The sequence below is a fragment of the Bombyx mandarina genome, chromosome 23 (assembly GCF_030267445.1).
Source record: "Bombyx mandarina strain Sakado chromosome 23, ASM3026744v2".
In the NCBI taxonomy this organism is placed as follows: domain Eukaryota; kingdom Metazoa; phylum Arthropoda; class Insecta; order Lepidoptera; family Bombycidae; genus Bombyx; species Bombyx mandarina.
The window spans coordinates 18680024-18696688 of NC_143229.1; the positions used below are offsets into that span (position 1 = coordinate 18680024).

General features: G+C 38.0%; 2 protein-coding genes across 9 annotated transcripts in view; one reads left to right on the forward strand and one right to left on the reverse strand.

Moving 5' to 3' along the window:
- The window catches only part of dia (diaphanous related formin 1), a 67837-nt gene extending 52073 nt beyond the window's left edge, over positions 1-15764 (reverse strand). For 2 of the 8 annotated variants that reach the window (XR_016325138.1, XR_016325134.1), the window contains exons 1-2: positions 15609-15764; positions 13444-13507 (exon numbers count right to left, since the gene is read on the reverse strand). Coding sequence is in view for 4 of the 8 variants with exons in the window: in XM_089737289.1 (XP_089593415.1) it covers positions 5244-5309 (66 nt within the window). In the remaining 4 variants the exon portion in view is untranslated. Of the gene's footprint in view, positions 1-5243; positions 5427-13443; positions 13508-15536; positions 15556-15608 lie in introns of those variants that run through there. The other 6 variants (XR_016325135.1, XR_016325136.1, XM_089737289.1 and 3 more) reach the window with 6 other exon arrangements.
- A 685-nt stretch (positions 15765-16449) lies between these two features.
- LOC114249771 (uncharacterized) overlaps positions 16450-16665 on the forward strand; it is a 3584-nt gene continuing 3368 nt past the window's right edge. The window contains exon 1 of the mRNA XM_089737638.1: positions 16450-16602. Coding sequence (XP_089593764.1) covers positions 16482-16602 — 121 coding nt within the window. The 5' untranslated portion in view covers positions 16450-16481. The remainder of the gene's footprint in view (positions 16603-16665) is intronic.

Consider the following 16665-nt stretch of genomic DNA (forward strand, 5'->3'; position numbering starts at 1 on the left):
TTTACGTTTTGTTAAGTCGTCGTGGCCTAACGGATAAGACGTCCGGTGCATTCGTGTTGAGCGATGCACCGGTGTTCGAATCCCGCAGGCGGGTACCAATTTTTCTAATGAAATGCGTACTCAACAAATGTTCACGATTGATTTCCACCTTGAGATATAAGTTTTAAGGTCTCAGTATAGTTGCAACGGCTGCCCCGCCCTTCTAACCGAAACGCATTACTGCTTCACGCAGAAATAAGCGGGATGGTGGTACCTACCCGTGCGGACTCACAAGAGGTCCTACCACCAGTAAAAACTGACCCAGCTGCGTTACAACTGTACTGTGGTCACGTTCCGTTAGCCGACTAAGCTTGCTTGACCTCGGATGCGGTCATGAGTTGAAAAGGCTGCGTCTCTACAGCGCGAACGACAGATGGTCGACTGGTTTGAAAATCTCTTCTATTCCAAGGTTTTTTTTTTTTTTTTTTATTGCCTTTGTAGGCAGACGGGCATACCGCCCACCTGATGGTGAGTGGTTACCGTCGCCCATGGACTTCAGCAATGCCAGGGGCAGAGCCAAGCCGCTGCCTACCGCTTAATACTCTCCATAAGCCTCGTTTGAAGAAGGACATGTCATAGCGCTCGGGAAACACCGTGGAGGGGAGCTCATTCCATAGCCGGATGGTACGTGGCAAAAAAGATCTCTGGAAACGCACTGTGGATGACCGCAGTGGCTCCAGGTAGTATGGATGAACTCTACTCCGGTGGCGGACGGTGCGATGGTAAAAACGAGATGCTGGTATCATCTCGAACAATTCCTCAGAGCACTCCCCATGGAACATACGGTACAAAATACAGAGGGAACCGAAGTCCCTCCGCAGACCCAGAGGCTCCAAACGATCCGAGAGTATAGGGTTTTTTCCTTACTTATTCGCTGGTAGCCTTAAGCTGCTTTCAGACTACGCTATAATATAATAGCATACGTCGCTGTCAAACCAAAATCTGCTATGTGCAAAAACTCTATTTTGAATTAACGAGTAAAAATATTTTGGTTTTTTTTTTTATATGAAAACGAATTTTTAAGAACTATATCAAATGAAAGCTATGGATAAATATTAAAGCTATATATACATAAAGGTTTTTTTTATACGGTAGATAGGGCTGTGAACTATACGAAAAGGTCAAAAAGTAAAAATCTCAAAAAGTGCACATTACAGATTTTGGTTTGACAACGACGATATAGTATATAGCTCATAGCACAACAATAACGCGCACAATACATTGTTATGGACACGTTTACACTGTACTGTACTATATATTACTAGCTGGCCCGGCAAAGGTTGTTTTGCCATATTTATAGGAAAGATAAATAACCTACATACCGACTGCAGCGCCATCTGCCGGGCTGATTTGTAAATCTAAACCACTCTCGAATCCAAATATATATAAAGATTGGCTAAGTTTAAGCTGCTATGCTATATGGCACTATAGTATAGCGTAGTCTAAAAGCATAGAGGACTATGCCAGCGTAACCGAAAAAGTAGGTGAGCTCACGGGCTCAACCTGAGAGAATTTGCTAACACTAGCTCTATCACGAGCAGTGCTTCGCAGAATCTACCACCGGATCGGAATCGCGACCCACTGAGAAGATCCGGCGAGAAACTCAGTGGGCATGGTAAAGGCTTCACGGGCGATTGAAAATGTTGATAATACCTACCTTATTTAATGTGATGATTAAACATTAATTATTAATTGAAGACAGTCAACACATATTGGCCGGTCAACTTACTCGCCGAACCCGTCGCTTGCGACAAAGGGCTCGACGACTAAATTAACCCATAGAGCCCACTGAGTTTCTCGCCGGATTTTCCCAGTGGGTCACGATTCCGATCCGGTGGTTGATTCTGCGAAGCACTGCCCTTGCTACTCGCTAGGACCAGTGTTAGCAACACTCCAGTTTGAGTCCCGTGAGCTCACCTACACGTCAAGGAGAAGCTAAAATATAGCCTCTCAAGGCTATCAGCATAGGTAGGGAAAAAAACATATTTGTTGGCACTTTCGTATAAGAAAATCGATCTAACAATCTTTGAAGCCTTTATTACCAATGATCCTTTCGCTTGAATTCGGCATGCGCGAGCCCACTATATTAATATTTCTCAAACAAGCACACAATACGTGATGACGTAATCGATTGTCAAACATATGGGCTTGATGGCGAAGCGGAGTTGAGGTGACGGCACGCTAACAAGATTTAGCGTTTTTGAAGGCCCACGTAAAAATGGCGCGGATATTCATTGCCGTACTGGGAGTAGCTCGCTCCTGGCTGAGGCTTTGCTCGCCCAACTGTTCTGGTGGAACTGGAAAGGCCTCCTTACCACCAGTGATCCTTCATTCATAAAATAAATAAAATAGTAGGTCGCGCGTCTTGTGCGAGATTCGGGACTAAAAATGAATTATGATTTGAATAGTACATTGTTGAGGCTTTTAAAATAATCTATTTATAAACAGGCACATAGTTGTTTCCTTTTTGTTTATTAGTTAATTGGTGTTTTTTTCTTTTTTTAAATATGTATCCGTTTTTTTTTTCGGAATGAAACACTAAAGAATAATTTAGGACAGGATTAATGTAAATATGTGTGGGTGTGTGTGTGTGTGTGTGTACGTGCGTGTGTGTGTGTGTGTGTGTACGTGCGTGTGTGGGTGTGTACGTGCGTGTGTGTGTGTATGTTTTCGACTACATAAGACGAACAATAGTACTAGGAAAGTACATGTAGTATGGTGAGAAATTTAATTGAATAGACAGTTTAGTGAATGTGGAATGTGTGAATACGGAAAGCGAGTTCACGACTGCTCAATAAAGTCAACCTTTCACCTAAGTAGCATATTGCTAATAAAACTGTAAAAGCCAATAAATAAAAATTGCATAATTTTTAACTTGATTTATGTTTCTCATTACAGCGATCGCCACCGCTACCGCTTATCTAACGTGCGGTTAGCTTTACACGATCAGTATTCTAAACACAGTCAGACAAGGTGACTGTTTCTAGGACGTTTATCACATTTTTACTGTGAGTACACATCCATTTTGACACTTCGACTACCGGCAGATAGTCGTTGAGACCACACCGAGTCAGAATCGGTTTAATCTCGCATGCGTTCCATTATAACTCTTGATAGTAGAAGAACCCAAAGAGGGATCAGAGCCCACTGAGTTTCTCGCCGGATCTTCTCAGTGGGACGCGTTTCCGATCCGGTGGTAGATTCTGCGAAGCACTGCTCTTGCTAGGGTTAGGTTTAGCAACATCGCCAGGTTTGAGCCTCGTGAGCTCACCTACTAGTTAAGGTTACGCTGATATGGTCTCTAGCCCATCAGAAGCTTAGGTAGGAATAAAAAAAGGGATCAGTCTTCTGTTAAGGAGATGTCGTCCATATCTTGACGGCCACGCTCCGCAAGCGATCGCTATGTCTGGCCGGGGGGCGCCCCCCATTTGTCGATGCGCGATCTCCATTCAGAAACCAGTCCGCTCCAGCGAATCTCGGTTCTACAGACTACAAACCGTCGCAGTTTTTATCGTACGATATTCACTTAGTATCACTATTTATAATCCCCTGCCTTGGACCGAGTATGCAGCGAGAGCTCCCTTAAATCAGCACTGTAGCCTGGACTTTAGCTGGGAGAGGGAGAGACATCGCGAAGAGCATCGAATCTGCCCCCTCCTATGCTATATGGCTTTCAGGACCACTCTGATAAGAGTGTAACGACTTTGAAGAAAACATTTTAATACACAATGCGTACTTGCGACCTCTTGTGAGTCTGCACGGGTAGGTACCACCACCCTGCCTATTTCATCCGTGAAGCAGTAATGAGTTTCGGTTGGAAGGGTGGGGCCGCCATTGTACTGCTAAAACGGAGACCTTGGAACTCATATTTTAAGATGGGTGGCGGCATTCACGTTGTAGATGTCTATGAACTCCGGTGACCACTTAACACTAAGTGGACTGTGGACTCGTCCACAAAACTAAGAACTAAATAAATAAAAAAGCATAATGAACGAATGTCACGATAAAGGTTTAATATCGTGTAAAAACCAAAATCCATGCTAATTTCATCGCGGGAATATTGTGCGACCACACGGGTAGGTAAGACCACTTGGCTTATATCAGCAATTGCATTAGTAATTTGCATTAGAACCAATTTCATTAAAACATCACACGCGATTCCACCATCTTTCTAAGTGTGCGACTTACAAAGATGGTGGACGCGATGTTTATATAGCCTGGTGAATTTAGCTATTCATTGAATAAATTTATAAATATTCTCAAACTTTCCATTTACATAATATCATATTGGAAATTAATCAAACTGCCAACATAAATTATGGATTCGAATGCGTTTAAGTGTTAACCGTAGGGCCCGATTTCTTTACAATAAAAGCGTCGAGAACTTTCTACTCATGCAAAACATTAACTTTTTAACTAACTAGCCTCTATTACTATAGATCAGCGGTTCTCAACCAGCGCGAGTCACAATATTTACGAATATGATTTTTTTTTTCTAAGGTTTAGATATGCATCACTGAATTAAGTACTTTTTTTTATTGCGTAAATAGGTGGACTAGCTCACAGTCCACCTGGTGTTAAGTGGTTACCGGAGCCCATAGACATCTACAACGTAAATGCCGCCACCCACCTTGAGATTTGAGTTTTTAAGGTCTCGCACTGGTAAGGTAACACTGAGAAGATCCGGCGAGAAACTCAGTGGGCTGTGTCTGTGGGTCAGTTAGAATTCGACGAGGACGGTGACCGGTGCTTGAGAGGTCAAAAAGCACCGAAAGTTAATCCGGGGGATCCGATAAGACATATTTCGGGCGACGGCGGCTTAGCGTTGCCCCGTCGCGATCGGGTAAGTAGAGTAAGTTTTTACTGGTGGTAGAACCTCTTGTGAGTCCGCACGGATAGGTACCACCACCCCGCCTACTTCTGCCGTGAAGCAGTAATGCGTTTCGGTTTGGAGGGTGGGGTAGCCGTTGTAACTATACTGAGACCTTAGAACTTATATCTCAAGGTGGGTGGCGCATTTACGTTGTAGATGTCTATGGGCTCCAGTAACTGAACACCAGGTGGGCTGAGAGCTCGTCCACACATCTAAGAAATATAAAAAAACAGTAGAATGTCCTTTTTGTATTCGATGTTTTGAATCTTTCTCTCTCTTCACGACACGCGAAAACTGTTAAAAATATATATTTACTGCTTCGTCTACTCACCCCTCTTTTCCTCCATGTATCTCTCCGCGTCAGCCTTGGCAGACTGTTGTATCGCTTATCACTCATTTCTAAGCTGTATCTTTTAAGAGTCCACTGACATCACGGGAAAAACTTGGGAAATATGTTTGTTACATGAAATAACTTAATGAAGTGTAAACTCACAGTGATATCACGAAGAAGTTTTTTTTTTCGAACCTACCCTCTGTATGTAACGCGTAGTTTATTAATCAAAACGATACTGTGTTATTGTTGCACTGAATCGAAATCCGAGAAAAATGGTATATCGAGGAATTAAAGGCTATTTGGTTTAAGCGACATTTTTCCTTCTTTTTTTTTTCCTACCTAAGCTGATAGCCTTGGAAGGCTATATCAGCGGAACCTTAACTAGTAGGTGAGCTCACGGGGCTCAAACCTGACGACGTTGCTAACACGAACCCTAGCAAGAGCCGTGCTTCGCAGAATCTACCATCGGATCGGAAACGCGACCCCACTGAGAAGATCCAGCGAGAAACTCAGTGGACTGTGTCTGAAGGTTAATTTACTCGTAGAGCTCTTCGTCGCAAGCGACGGGTTCGACGAGAAGGTGACCGGTGCTTGAGGTACCTAAAAGCACCGTTAGTGAATCGGGAGGATCCGAAATGACGTGTTTGGGGCGACGTCGACTGCTTTCCATTCTGTCCGCAGGATCGGGAATGTAGTTACCGGCGGCCACGATGAGAGGGTTCTCGTGTCGTGCCGCTTTATCGAAGTGGAAATGGCATTTTTGCAACACTACAGGAGAACCATTTAAAGTTTAAAATTTGGAAAAAATATCATAACGAAAAAACTTCTTCAGCCATTTGAATGGGGTAAACTTAATTGAAGTTCAATTAAAAACATCGATCTGTTGACGCTGATACCAAATAAAACGAACCGTTAATTACAAAGATAAATGTCGCGTGTTAAACGAAATGTCGCTTAAACCAAGCTGGCTTGGCTTGGCTCTGCCCCTGGCATTGCTGAAGTCCATGAGCGACGGTAACCACTCACCATCAGTGGGCCGTATGCTCGTCTGCCTACAAGGGCAATAAAAAATAAAAAAAAACTATTCACCTCTTTTTTTATGACCTGATAACTAAGACCTTTAAGTCATGTCTTCTTTTAATTTATATTCTTATTTTTATGAAAAATGATAAAATGAAATGAGGATGATTAATTTGAGACATTAATCAACTGGGATGAAATTAAATGAAATGAGATGATATGGGATGAAATATAATCTCAGTAAAATGGTGGTCATTTACTGAGATTTTTTTAGTTGACTTTTTGGAGGATCCCGAGAAGTTACGTCCAGCGGCTTTGTTTCATTTTCCCAAATTTGTGCACTTTCACAGATATTAAACAGTCAATAAACCACCGTTATTACACATTTTAAACCTGACGAAACACTAAATAGACAAAATAAAACAAATCACACAACTTCACTCCTCGCGTTCCCGCCAAAAAGTCCTATTCACCTCTCGATATAATTAACAACCTACCCACATTTATTTACCGGGAGAAAAAACCACATCGTATTGAAGACTTAACGAAAGAGCAGGGATTTAAGGCGGTACTTGAAACAGAGTATAAAACAGAGGCGGTTAATGACGACAATCCAGAATTATTTAGAAGTATCTAGAATATTCAGTGTCATCGCTCATCTCCTGACTGACCTCGAATCGATAAATAAATAATAGTTTAAAAAACTAACAAAATACGCTTTTATTGAAAATCCAACTAAAACATAGAAAATAAATTTTAATTCAAAAATAGTGTAAGAAAAAATGATTTTATTGTAAAAAAAAGCGTGGGGTGCGTGGTGTCAGTATTTATAAATATTTTATAGATTATAATATTTTATATTTAGATACGAGTAGAACGAAGGGTTATTTTGATAATATCCTGAATTTTCTATAAAAGCGTATTGTTAGTTTTTTAAGCTATTATTTATTTTTCATTTATTAATTGATTTTCAATTTTTTCATTTTTTTTAAATAGTGAATTGACATCGGTCCTTAATAAGTATACCCAATTTCGAGTTAATCCGATGTTTTGAAGGGGGTCAAAATTATGTTCAAAGATTCCGTTACAAACATACATACGCCTGAAGCGTATTAATATAAAAATGCACGTCGCGCCGCTCGCGCTCACGCCGCCGCCTTACTTCGTCCGTTTTCACTAATATATCATGAAATGACGGATCGGCGTTATCGGAATTCCAATTGATTGTGCAACGCGTTCGTTCTTATTTTTTGTTTACGCACAAAGAAACTGAACCGCTCGTAAGTCGTTAACATAAATGAAAACTATAAACTTTCGACCGAGCAATGGAAAGCGTAGTGAAGATAAGGGGACGTATACATTGCGTGCAAAAAAAAAACAGTCTACACAAAATTATTTTTATTATGATTGAAAGATTACTGGTGGCCTGGAGGCCTTTCCAGTTTCACCAGGACAGGTGGGCGAGCAAAGGCTCAGCCAGGAGGGGTGGGATTTGCTAACAACTGCCCGAGCGCCTCCGAAGGAGACCTAACAACTCAAGAGCAATTGCTTCGCGAATGATTCTACTACCGGATCCGAATCGCGACCTGCTGAGAAGATCCGGCGGGAAAATCAGCGGACTGATGCATGGGTTAGGTTGCACGTCGACCTCTTTGGCGAGTTCTACGAGTACGGTTACCGGGGTCCCTAAGCCTGCTCCTAGTGTTAGAGCTGAAGACGTCTAATGCAAAGGTTATTGTATCTTATGGATCCCTAAGGCCGTGTCTAGGGCATCGACGGTGACTGGCTCCTGCATGATCAGGATTCGGGGAACACAAAATGATCGGTTGTTGGGTCGACGATCGCCAACAATGACACCAGTTTTAATACCGTTCGTTTCGGAATTAAGGTCACGTTTCGCGTTTTCCGTTTTTGGTTACCGTCGCCCATGGTCTTCAGCAATGCCACGGGCAGAGCTAAGGCGTTCAATTTTCAAGCTCACGTAAACGCTACGTACTATTTTGTGGCCTGCAGTGATTCAATCGTGCGACCTTGGGTTTATCGCGTGCCACATTCGTGAGTACACACCCATAAATATGACCGCAATATGACGTTAATTAGGCGTATAGTCCCACGTTACCGACCAAGACATCGGCTTCGACCCCGGTCACGTATGTAAGCATAGGAAGCATCGTTATGACAATAATCGGTCCACATGTCTCCATTTCCCTTGACCACGTATCAGTTGAAATCGGACGCTTAAGCGGAAAAATAATAGGGTTGTTTAACGGTGGACCCAACCCCTTAACGAAAACTGTGGTATTTTAGAAGACGAGCTAAAAACCAATCAAGACCTGAATGTCTTGACTTGATTTCAAGATGAAATTCCCTTCGATTAGATAAAGCTGCTCTGGTCTCAATCGTATCCAGATATGCCATGTTTATTATTAATTTGGGGGAAGGGGAAGGCCTCCCCCTTCCCCTTTACACAATGTATGTATCCGTGGATAGCTAGAAGAAGCCACGTGATTTAAAACGTTTAATTAATGCGCACGGTAAAGGCGTTTGAAGTACCGCCTTGGTCGTAGTATCAAACTCACTAATTTCCCAAGCCTTTCCGATTTAAACGCAACACATCAAATCCTTTCTCGATTGTACACAACAAATCCGCATCGAATACGCCAAAACCGTACACGTAAATACACAATTAAGGCACTACACTCACAAAGAAACACTATTTAGCACCGATTTTAATGACCCCTTGCTAGTTTTGTACATAAACTACACGATTCCTTCGAAGCGATGCACATAACCGGACGTGTGCGATCACCGACTGAGCAGAGAATGGTACAGATAAGCCTACGTTATCACTATTGTGTATACAATCCGTCACGTATGCAGGTAGGGTTGGCAAAAAAATATTTTTTTTAAGATCCGTCCTATTCCATATATGAATAGAGCTTCCTGGCTTGCGAATCAACATTAAGTCATTTGTATGGCAGCAGAAATAAGCTGGATATAAACACCCATATTTCGCAGCAATGAAAAAAGGACCCTATACAATGGTCTATGGTACAGGGTCCAAAACAAACGAACAAGCTCTCTAAATTCAAGACTTTCGTTGATTCTATATCGGTTTTAAGCGACTTTTCGCTTATGTTTCGCATATATTTGTCATTAAAGTTGCGTGTTTTTTGGTATTAGCATCAACAGTTCTATGTTTTTAAATTGAACTTCAGTTAAATTTACTACATTCAAATAGCTGAAGAAGATTTTTCTTTATGATATTTTTTCCAAATTTTAAACTTTAATCGGATCTCCTGTAAAGTTGCAAAAATATCGCTTAAACCAAAGAACCTTTTTTACCCATCGTTAAATTCCGTGGTCAAATCCGAATTAAATTTATAATCACGATACAATGAAGCGCTTAGAAAGTATCTCGACCAAAGAGACCGTTTCAAGATAGAAGTAACTTTAATTATTTATTCACTGTAAAAATACACAACTAGCCATGTACACAAGCCAAATACACAACTAGTTCTTAGGTTCTATCGCAACTTCAAGCCGATTGAGATAAGAATTAAGTTTTATTTCCAGTTACCGCGATAGGTACTTAAGTATCTTCAGGATAAAAGCAGAATAACGTATGAGAAATTGCCAATGAAGACCCTGTAACAATCAGTTCAGTGGTATCGGAGATGAAAGCAAACAAACAAAGAACCAGACAGACGAAATTTAACGCCCTTATTGAAGTGATAACTTCTTATGGGAAGGTAAATCGCTTCGTTACGTAACGCGTTACGGCGCCAGTCTGTCTGTCGTCTCTTTCTCTCACGCATACGGCAGCGCTACCGAGAACGTATGTGACTCCCAACTATTTATGTATCTTTTTCAATTCATGTTACAAATTTCCTTAAGTACATTATCTGATTAATATACATAAAATTTAAGTAATAACCTAAGCTTTTCTCAAGTAAAACAATTTCAATATTTAATACCTAGTTCAAATTAGATTAGTTTAAGTTATCACTTATGTCGGGCGTTCCGTACCAGTTTTCAATTTAACACCACCAAAAGCAACCTTAAAAAGATGAGGTCTCATTTCGAGAACATTCATAGTAATCACAATGTTACTCGAGTAAAATCGCGATACTCTATTAGTGCCAATTCAAAAACAAACAACAAATTAACAAAGAAATCGTTTGATGACCCTTTTATCGAATGCCTGAAAAGTGTTTCATATACATATATATATCTACATTTACAATTTCATATCCAGCGAATCGTTGTCTCCGAAGATAGTTTCGAGCGATAAGACAACAAACACGCTCTATTCTTTTTTTTGTTGTTGTTGTTCTAATTGTTTTTGTAATGTTGGTATTGTTTTTGTACGTGTGAAATATGGTGCTGCGTTAAATAGTGGCGACACTTTATTAATGTGAGAACCGATTTTGTAAAATGCTCGTTAAAATATGTAGTGTAATGCTTTTCTTTTTCAGTCGTTGCCTTCCGAGATAGACGACAATTTTTTTGTTCTAATTGTTTTTGTAATTATGGTTTTGTACTGTGTTAAATCATGGCGACACTCTGTTACTGTAGATTAAAGCCCACTCAGATACACAGAAACTCAGTGGGCTGTGTCTATGGATTAGTTCGCTCGTCGAACTCTTCGTCGTAGTCGAGTTTGACGGCTTTTAAGTACCATAAGCACCGGTCACCGTCCTCGTCGAACCCGTCGCTTGCGACGAAGGGCTCCACGAGCGAATTAACCCATAGACACAGCCCACTGAGTTTCTCGCCGGATCTTCTCAGTGGGTCGCGTTTCCGATCCGGTGGTAGATTCTGCGAAGCACTGCTCTTGCTAGGGTCAGTGTTAGCATCACTCCGGTTTGAGCCCCGTGAGCTCACCTACTAATAAAGGTTACGCTGAAATAGCCTCCAAAGGCTTAGGTAGGAAAAACAACCCACGACGGTGACCGGTGTCTGATAACATACTTGGATCGATTTCATAAATTTAAACTTTCTCTAATTTTCAATTTTTTTTTTGTATTTAGGCATGTTCAGAATAAAAAATGCTTCATCACAATCAAGTCAATCATTCATTCATTGATAATATTATATAATATTCATTTATATTTTTCATTTTACGCATTTGATAACGACAACACGAATGACAATTTAAATAGGAACTTTTTTTAAAAGCTTAGAAATCGTATTTCTTTTGTTTTTAATAATGTTCTAATATCCAGTTGGTATTCCTTTAATATTGTATAATATACTGATTAAATAAAATAGCCGAATTTTAACACGCATTACTGGAAAATAAGCAAACAAGTTAAAATTTGAATTTCAACCCAGTGATACGAATGAGATTTCGGGTAGTTTTCAATGTATTAATGTATTACTCTTAATTTAATAGTGTTTACTAACAAATAGTTATAGAACCACGTGCCTGTTGTCATGACAACAAATTTACTGTACTTATAATATTAAGGTTATGCGAATTAAATCAAACTAGAGGTCCCGCAGTAGTCGAAAATCGACTATAATTAATTGAAATTGTAAGTTTGTACACTATTATAATTGTATTTTATACTTCTATAATCACAAATTTCGTCAAGACTACACTATAAAAAATATTAACAAAGACAAACAATATTAATCTATTCTCAATTTGACAACAGACGCCAAGAACAAAAGTTTGACAATAAATAGTATGCATGCGTGTGTGCGTCAAATACATGGTATGTAGTGTGTGTAATGATTTCTTTATTGATTTAATGTATCTTTTAAGCATTATTTAAAAAAAAAAATAGCATTGTGCACTTCTTCTCTATATTCTCTATAAGTGTGGAAAATTTCATACTCCTCCGTCGGCGCAATGTTCGTAAAAAGGGATACAAAGTTTTTGCTTCACGTATTAATTAAATCAAATAACTCGCTTTTGGCCCTAAATTTAAAAACGACTCACTTCCTCAACATAGAAGGAAAAAACAATATTCATTTGCTTATTGGTAATAATATACATATTGTTTTGGCCCCGTAATTTTTTTGTCTCTTGTCAATTACAACATATGAGTCGTCTATTATCAAAGGTGGCAATCTGTGCATTTGGACAAAAAAATGTTATTGATATGTCAATACAGATTGATTTGAATATAATCGTCTCCTTCAAAGAATACGGTTCAAAACCTGCATTAAATAAAGGTTAATACTTAACCTGTTATTTATCTAAAATGTCGTTCAGAAGAGTTTTGTGACTGCCAATGGAATACAAAGTCAATAATTCGTTTTTCTGATTTACCAATAATTGTCCAAAAGTCACATTGCCGGCTTTGATAATAGTCGACTCATATCGAGGTAATCACCAGTGTCTACGAGGGCGTTGACCTTACACGTCGTCCTATTTTTTGTTGTGTTTACATTACGTGCAATTTTGAAACCATTGCGGCATCTGTGTTACTTGAAGATTCCTTCGATAGCGATATGATATTTACTAACCTTCCTTTTTCAATACGAACTGCCTTTATCTTACGAACCGTACAATAAATCCTTAACCTAGAAGTCATGAAGTAATATAACTTTGTTTGCCTACGTCGCGGAAATTATTAACGTAAATACGAAAATATTTAAACAAACAGTCACGCGTTTTCGGATGAAACCATTCTGTGTGGTTAAAACTTCTGACAGACACTTGAATAGTGAACAGTTTATTTTTTTTACCAAAAACAATGTTTGTCTGTGTCTTCCATACGATTATTTATACTCCATAAACGGGCATAAGTCTATCTTGTACTAACTAGTGACTATGTGTTATTTACGCAACTTGTAATTGTGACTATTGTTTAACAAGAATTCTCAAATGTTTTGGTGGACAAGTCGATACCTTTGGTTTTTTTTTTAGCTTTAACTTTAAAGTTGGTGCCAGTCTTAATGGCAGTTCTAGTTTTAATCAAAATAATTCGTAATGCTCACATAACTACACATGGTTATAGCAGCAATAGATTTAGCCAGAAAAGCTGCTCAGCACGTGTTCTCTAGTAGACAAGATAGGAATAGATAGTGATAAATAGTGAGAAGTCTATAGTAGTGCCTCACAATCCTAAACCAGGAGAAAACGACTGACTAGATAAATCGAATAGTAGTTATTACATTTGGGCGAAGAAAAAAAATCAAATAAAATTAAGAGAGCACTCACAAAGCCGCTCTTTGCCTTCTCATGTCGGGACATTTTTCTTTTCTTTACATTCAGATGAACCATTCTGTGGACAAAGACGATTTTATTAATGAATCATTGCACTAACCAAAATCATACAAATATATTTGAAGCGATTTTTCCTGCTCTTTGTACAGGACATTCTTAAGTTTATAAATATAAAATACTAGCGACCCACCCTCGCTTCGCTTCGGAAACATTAAAACACACATGAAACCAAAAAAATAAAATAAAATAAAAATTAAAATAAGTAGCCTATGTTGATCAGGGACAATGTCGGCTTCTAATGGAAAAAGAATTTTTCAAATCGGTCCAGTAGTTTCGGAGCCTATTCGAAACAAACAAACAAACAAATCTTTCCTCTTTATAATATTAGTATAGATATAGATACATTTAAAAATCACAATTACAGCCTTTATATATTTCCCTAATGTTTTTTCCTAACTGATAACAAATGTGAATAGTCCAAATGTGGGATAATAGCTAGATGCCTTTATATAAAAAAAAACTGAGACCTAAGAACTCATGTCTCGAAGTGGGTGCCGGCATTTACATCGTAGATGTCTATGGGCTCAGGTAACCAATTCCAGTTTGCCCAATCATCATCATTCTCCCGCCCTTCTCCAAGCCACCTGGGGTCGGCACAACATGTTTTCTCCTTCCATACTCTTCTATCATATACCATTTCTTCGCTCACTCCCTTCTTACACATATCACTACATGTAAGACCTTAGAACTTATATCTCAAGGTGGGTGGCGCATTTACGTTGTAAATGTCTATGGGCTCCAGTAACCACTTAACACCAGGTGGGCGGGGAGCTCGTCCACCAATCTAAGCAATAAAAAAAAAAACTTTCACACCATCCATCCATTTCTTCTTAGGTCTACCTCTTCCTCTATAACCTTCCACATTCAAAGTTAACACTCTCTTACCAACCTCATTTCCATTATTTTTTTGTCCAGCTTGTCCAATCATTAAAGCAATAAAAAAAATAACAAGTGCACAGAAGGAAACAACAAGGATTTCACAACAAAGCATTTACTAGCATTCCTGCTTTAGATATGTATATATTCTGATTATCGCCTGTATATCTAAACATAGATATACATAACACATATATTATTAATTTACTGAATATTTTAGTAACTGATGTGTATGTATGTCTTCGGTATTAGGTAACTTTTACTGTTTTTTTTTTCTTATACTAAAACTTGTAATTACTGTAAACTTCACTTTAATGGAACTATTGATATATCAATATCCTGCCTATTTATGTGAAGGACTTACAAATTCCAATTTAAGGCTAAAATATTCTTCAACCTGATATATGAATCATTGTGACTGAATTCATTTTGTGATGTCTATCAGGACAGAAAATAAATAGTTAATATTATGTAAACTAAAGTGCCCATCTCGTTTTCAATTCTGGCCTTATAGTTAATATCTCTGTTAAAATTGTCTTCTAATTTCGCCTTTACTTGTGAAGGCAGGAGGCTTAAGAATTAGGAGTACTAATATTCGGTACAGTAATGTGAGAATGGCTATTTATGTTTTTATAACTTAGTTTCACTCAGTTTTTGGTATTCAAAAACTAAAACGTTAATAAATTTAAGCGACGATTTTTTTAAATTTAATTTAAAAATACTTCGACAGTTATTTTTATATTTTGTTACTCTTGAATCGTGATAAAAATCCTTCCCTTACATAAACTTGAAGTTATCTATACTTAAGTTGGCGGAAGTTTATTTTTTAACTTTGTAACTAGTTATAAATTATCTATATAATAAATTAAAACCGTTTAGATATGTGTAGTCTTAACAATACAATAAGTCTGAAGGCCATAAAACAAATAGTTACGTGAATAAAAAAAAATATATGACTCAAAAATGTCAAAGTTTACGCGCCTATTTCTTAGTAAACTAACTATTAAAGTTTAATTTAATTATTTCCTATCGTAGACAAGACTCTCTACTCTCTGTCTGATTTTCAATTTAAATAAAAACAGATATTTTTTCCATAGAAAATGGTAAAAACATGCAACTACTATTCGTCGGTGAGAGTCAACAGTTCTAACCTAAATAAATTGTGTCATAGTGCTTTGCAATCTGCTAAAAACCATTATGATAACAGCGTTGATATACTTTACCACTAAATAAACGTAGATTTAATACCAGATAAGTCCATAATCAACAATTTTTTGATAAAAACATGATAGATAACACATATTAACAGCACAACACATACGCAACTTAATAGTGATGCACTTGATTTTATTTTGGTCATGAATCGACAAGAGTTTGAGTCAACGGTCGCTAGTGATGAGATCATTGTTTGAATCGTTGTTTTCGCAGCGACATCTGTGCTTAATATTTTTCAACAGTAGAATTGTTTATAAGGTTTGCTATCGGAACACAATGGTCTGCAATCAATACGAACACCAAATTCACAGTGTAACTCGGGTTAAATAGTTACGGGAGCCTATAGAAATAATATAGTAAGAAAATAAAGAAGAATGCCACTCACTAGGGGCATGAAAACGAAATCTCTATTGTACAATGTAACGAATCTACCATATTTTAAGCCGACATGCTATCAGGATTAAATACCTATTAGAGAGAGAGAGAGAGAGAGAATACGCTTTATTGCGCACCAACACAATTAATTAATTATTATTATTATTAATATATTATATTATTAATTATTATTATTAATTATTAATTTAGGCTTACAACATAATACTCCACAATGCCAATCAATTGTTTCCAAAAGGTTTCCAAAAGGTTGTTTCCAAGAGGTCCAAAAGGTTTAGAGGATAAAGCATTGAATACGTTCTCCTTTACTAAAACTACATTAAAACCTAACAGAATTCATTTATTTTTCATATTACTACATTCTTCTGTTTTTAGTACTTTCAAAAACCGTCAAAACGAAATATTTTTTCATTTTCAAACATTGCTGTTTTCGTTACTATTCAAATTTTATTTCAATACATACCTACCCAAAAAAGTCAAGTTTAATTATGGATAAAGGTCAAGAACAAGTCAAAAAGCCATTTTGTGCTCGATGTTTTTTACCTGTGGGTTCTGAAGACACCATTGAAATAGCAGGGCAAAGCTTTCATCGAATTTGCTGCACGTGTTGTAAGAGATTGTTCTGCTATTCACTTACTCTTAAGAATAATAAATAGCAATCTATTTAAATTT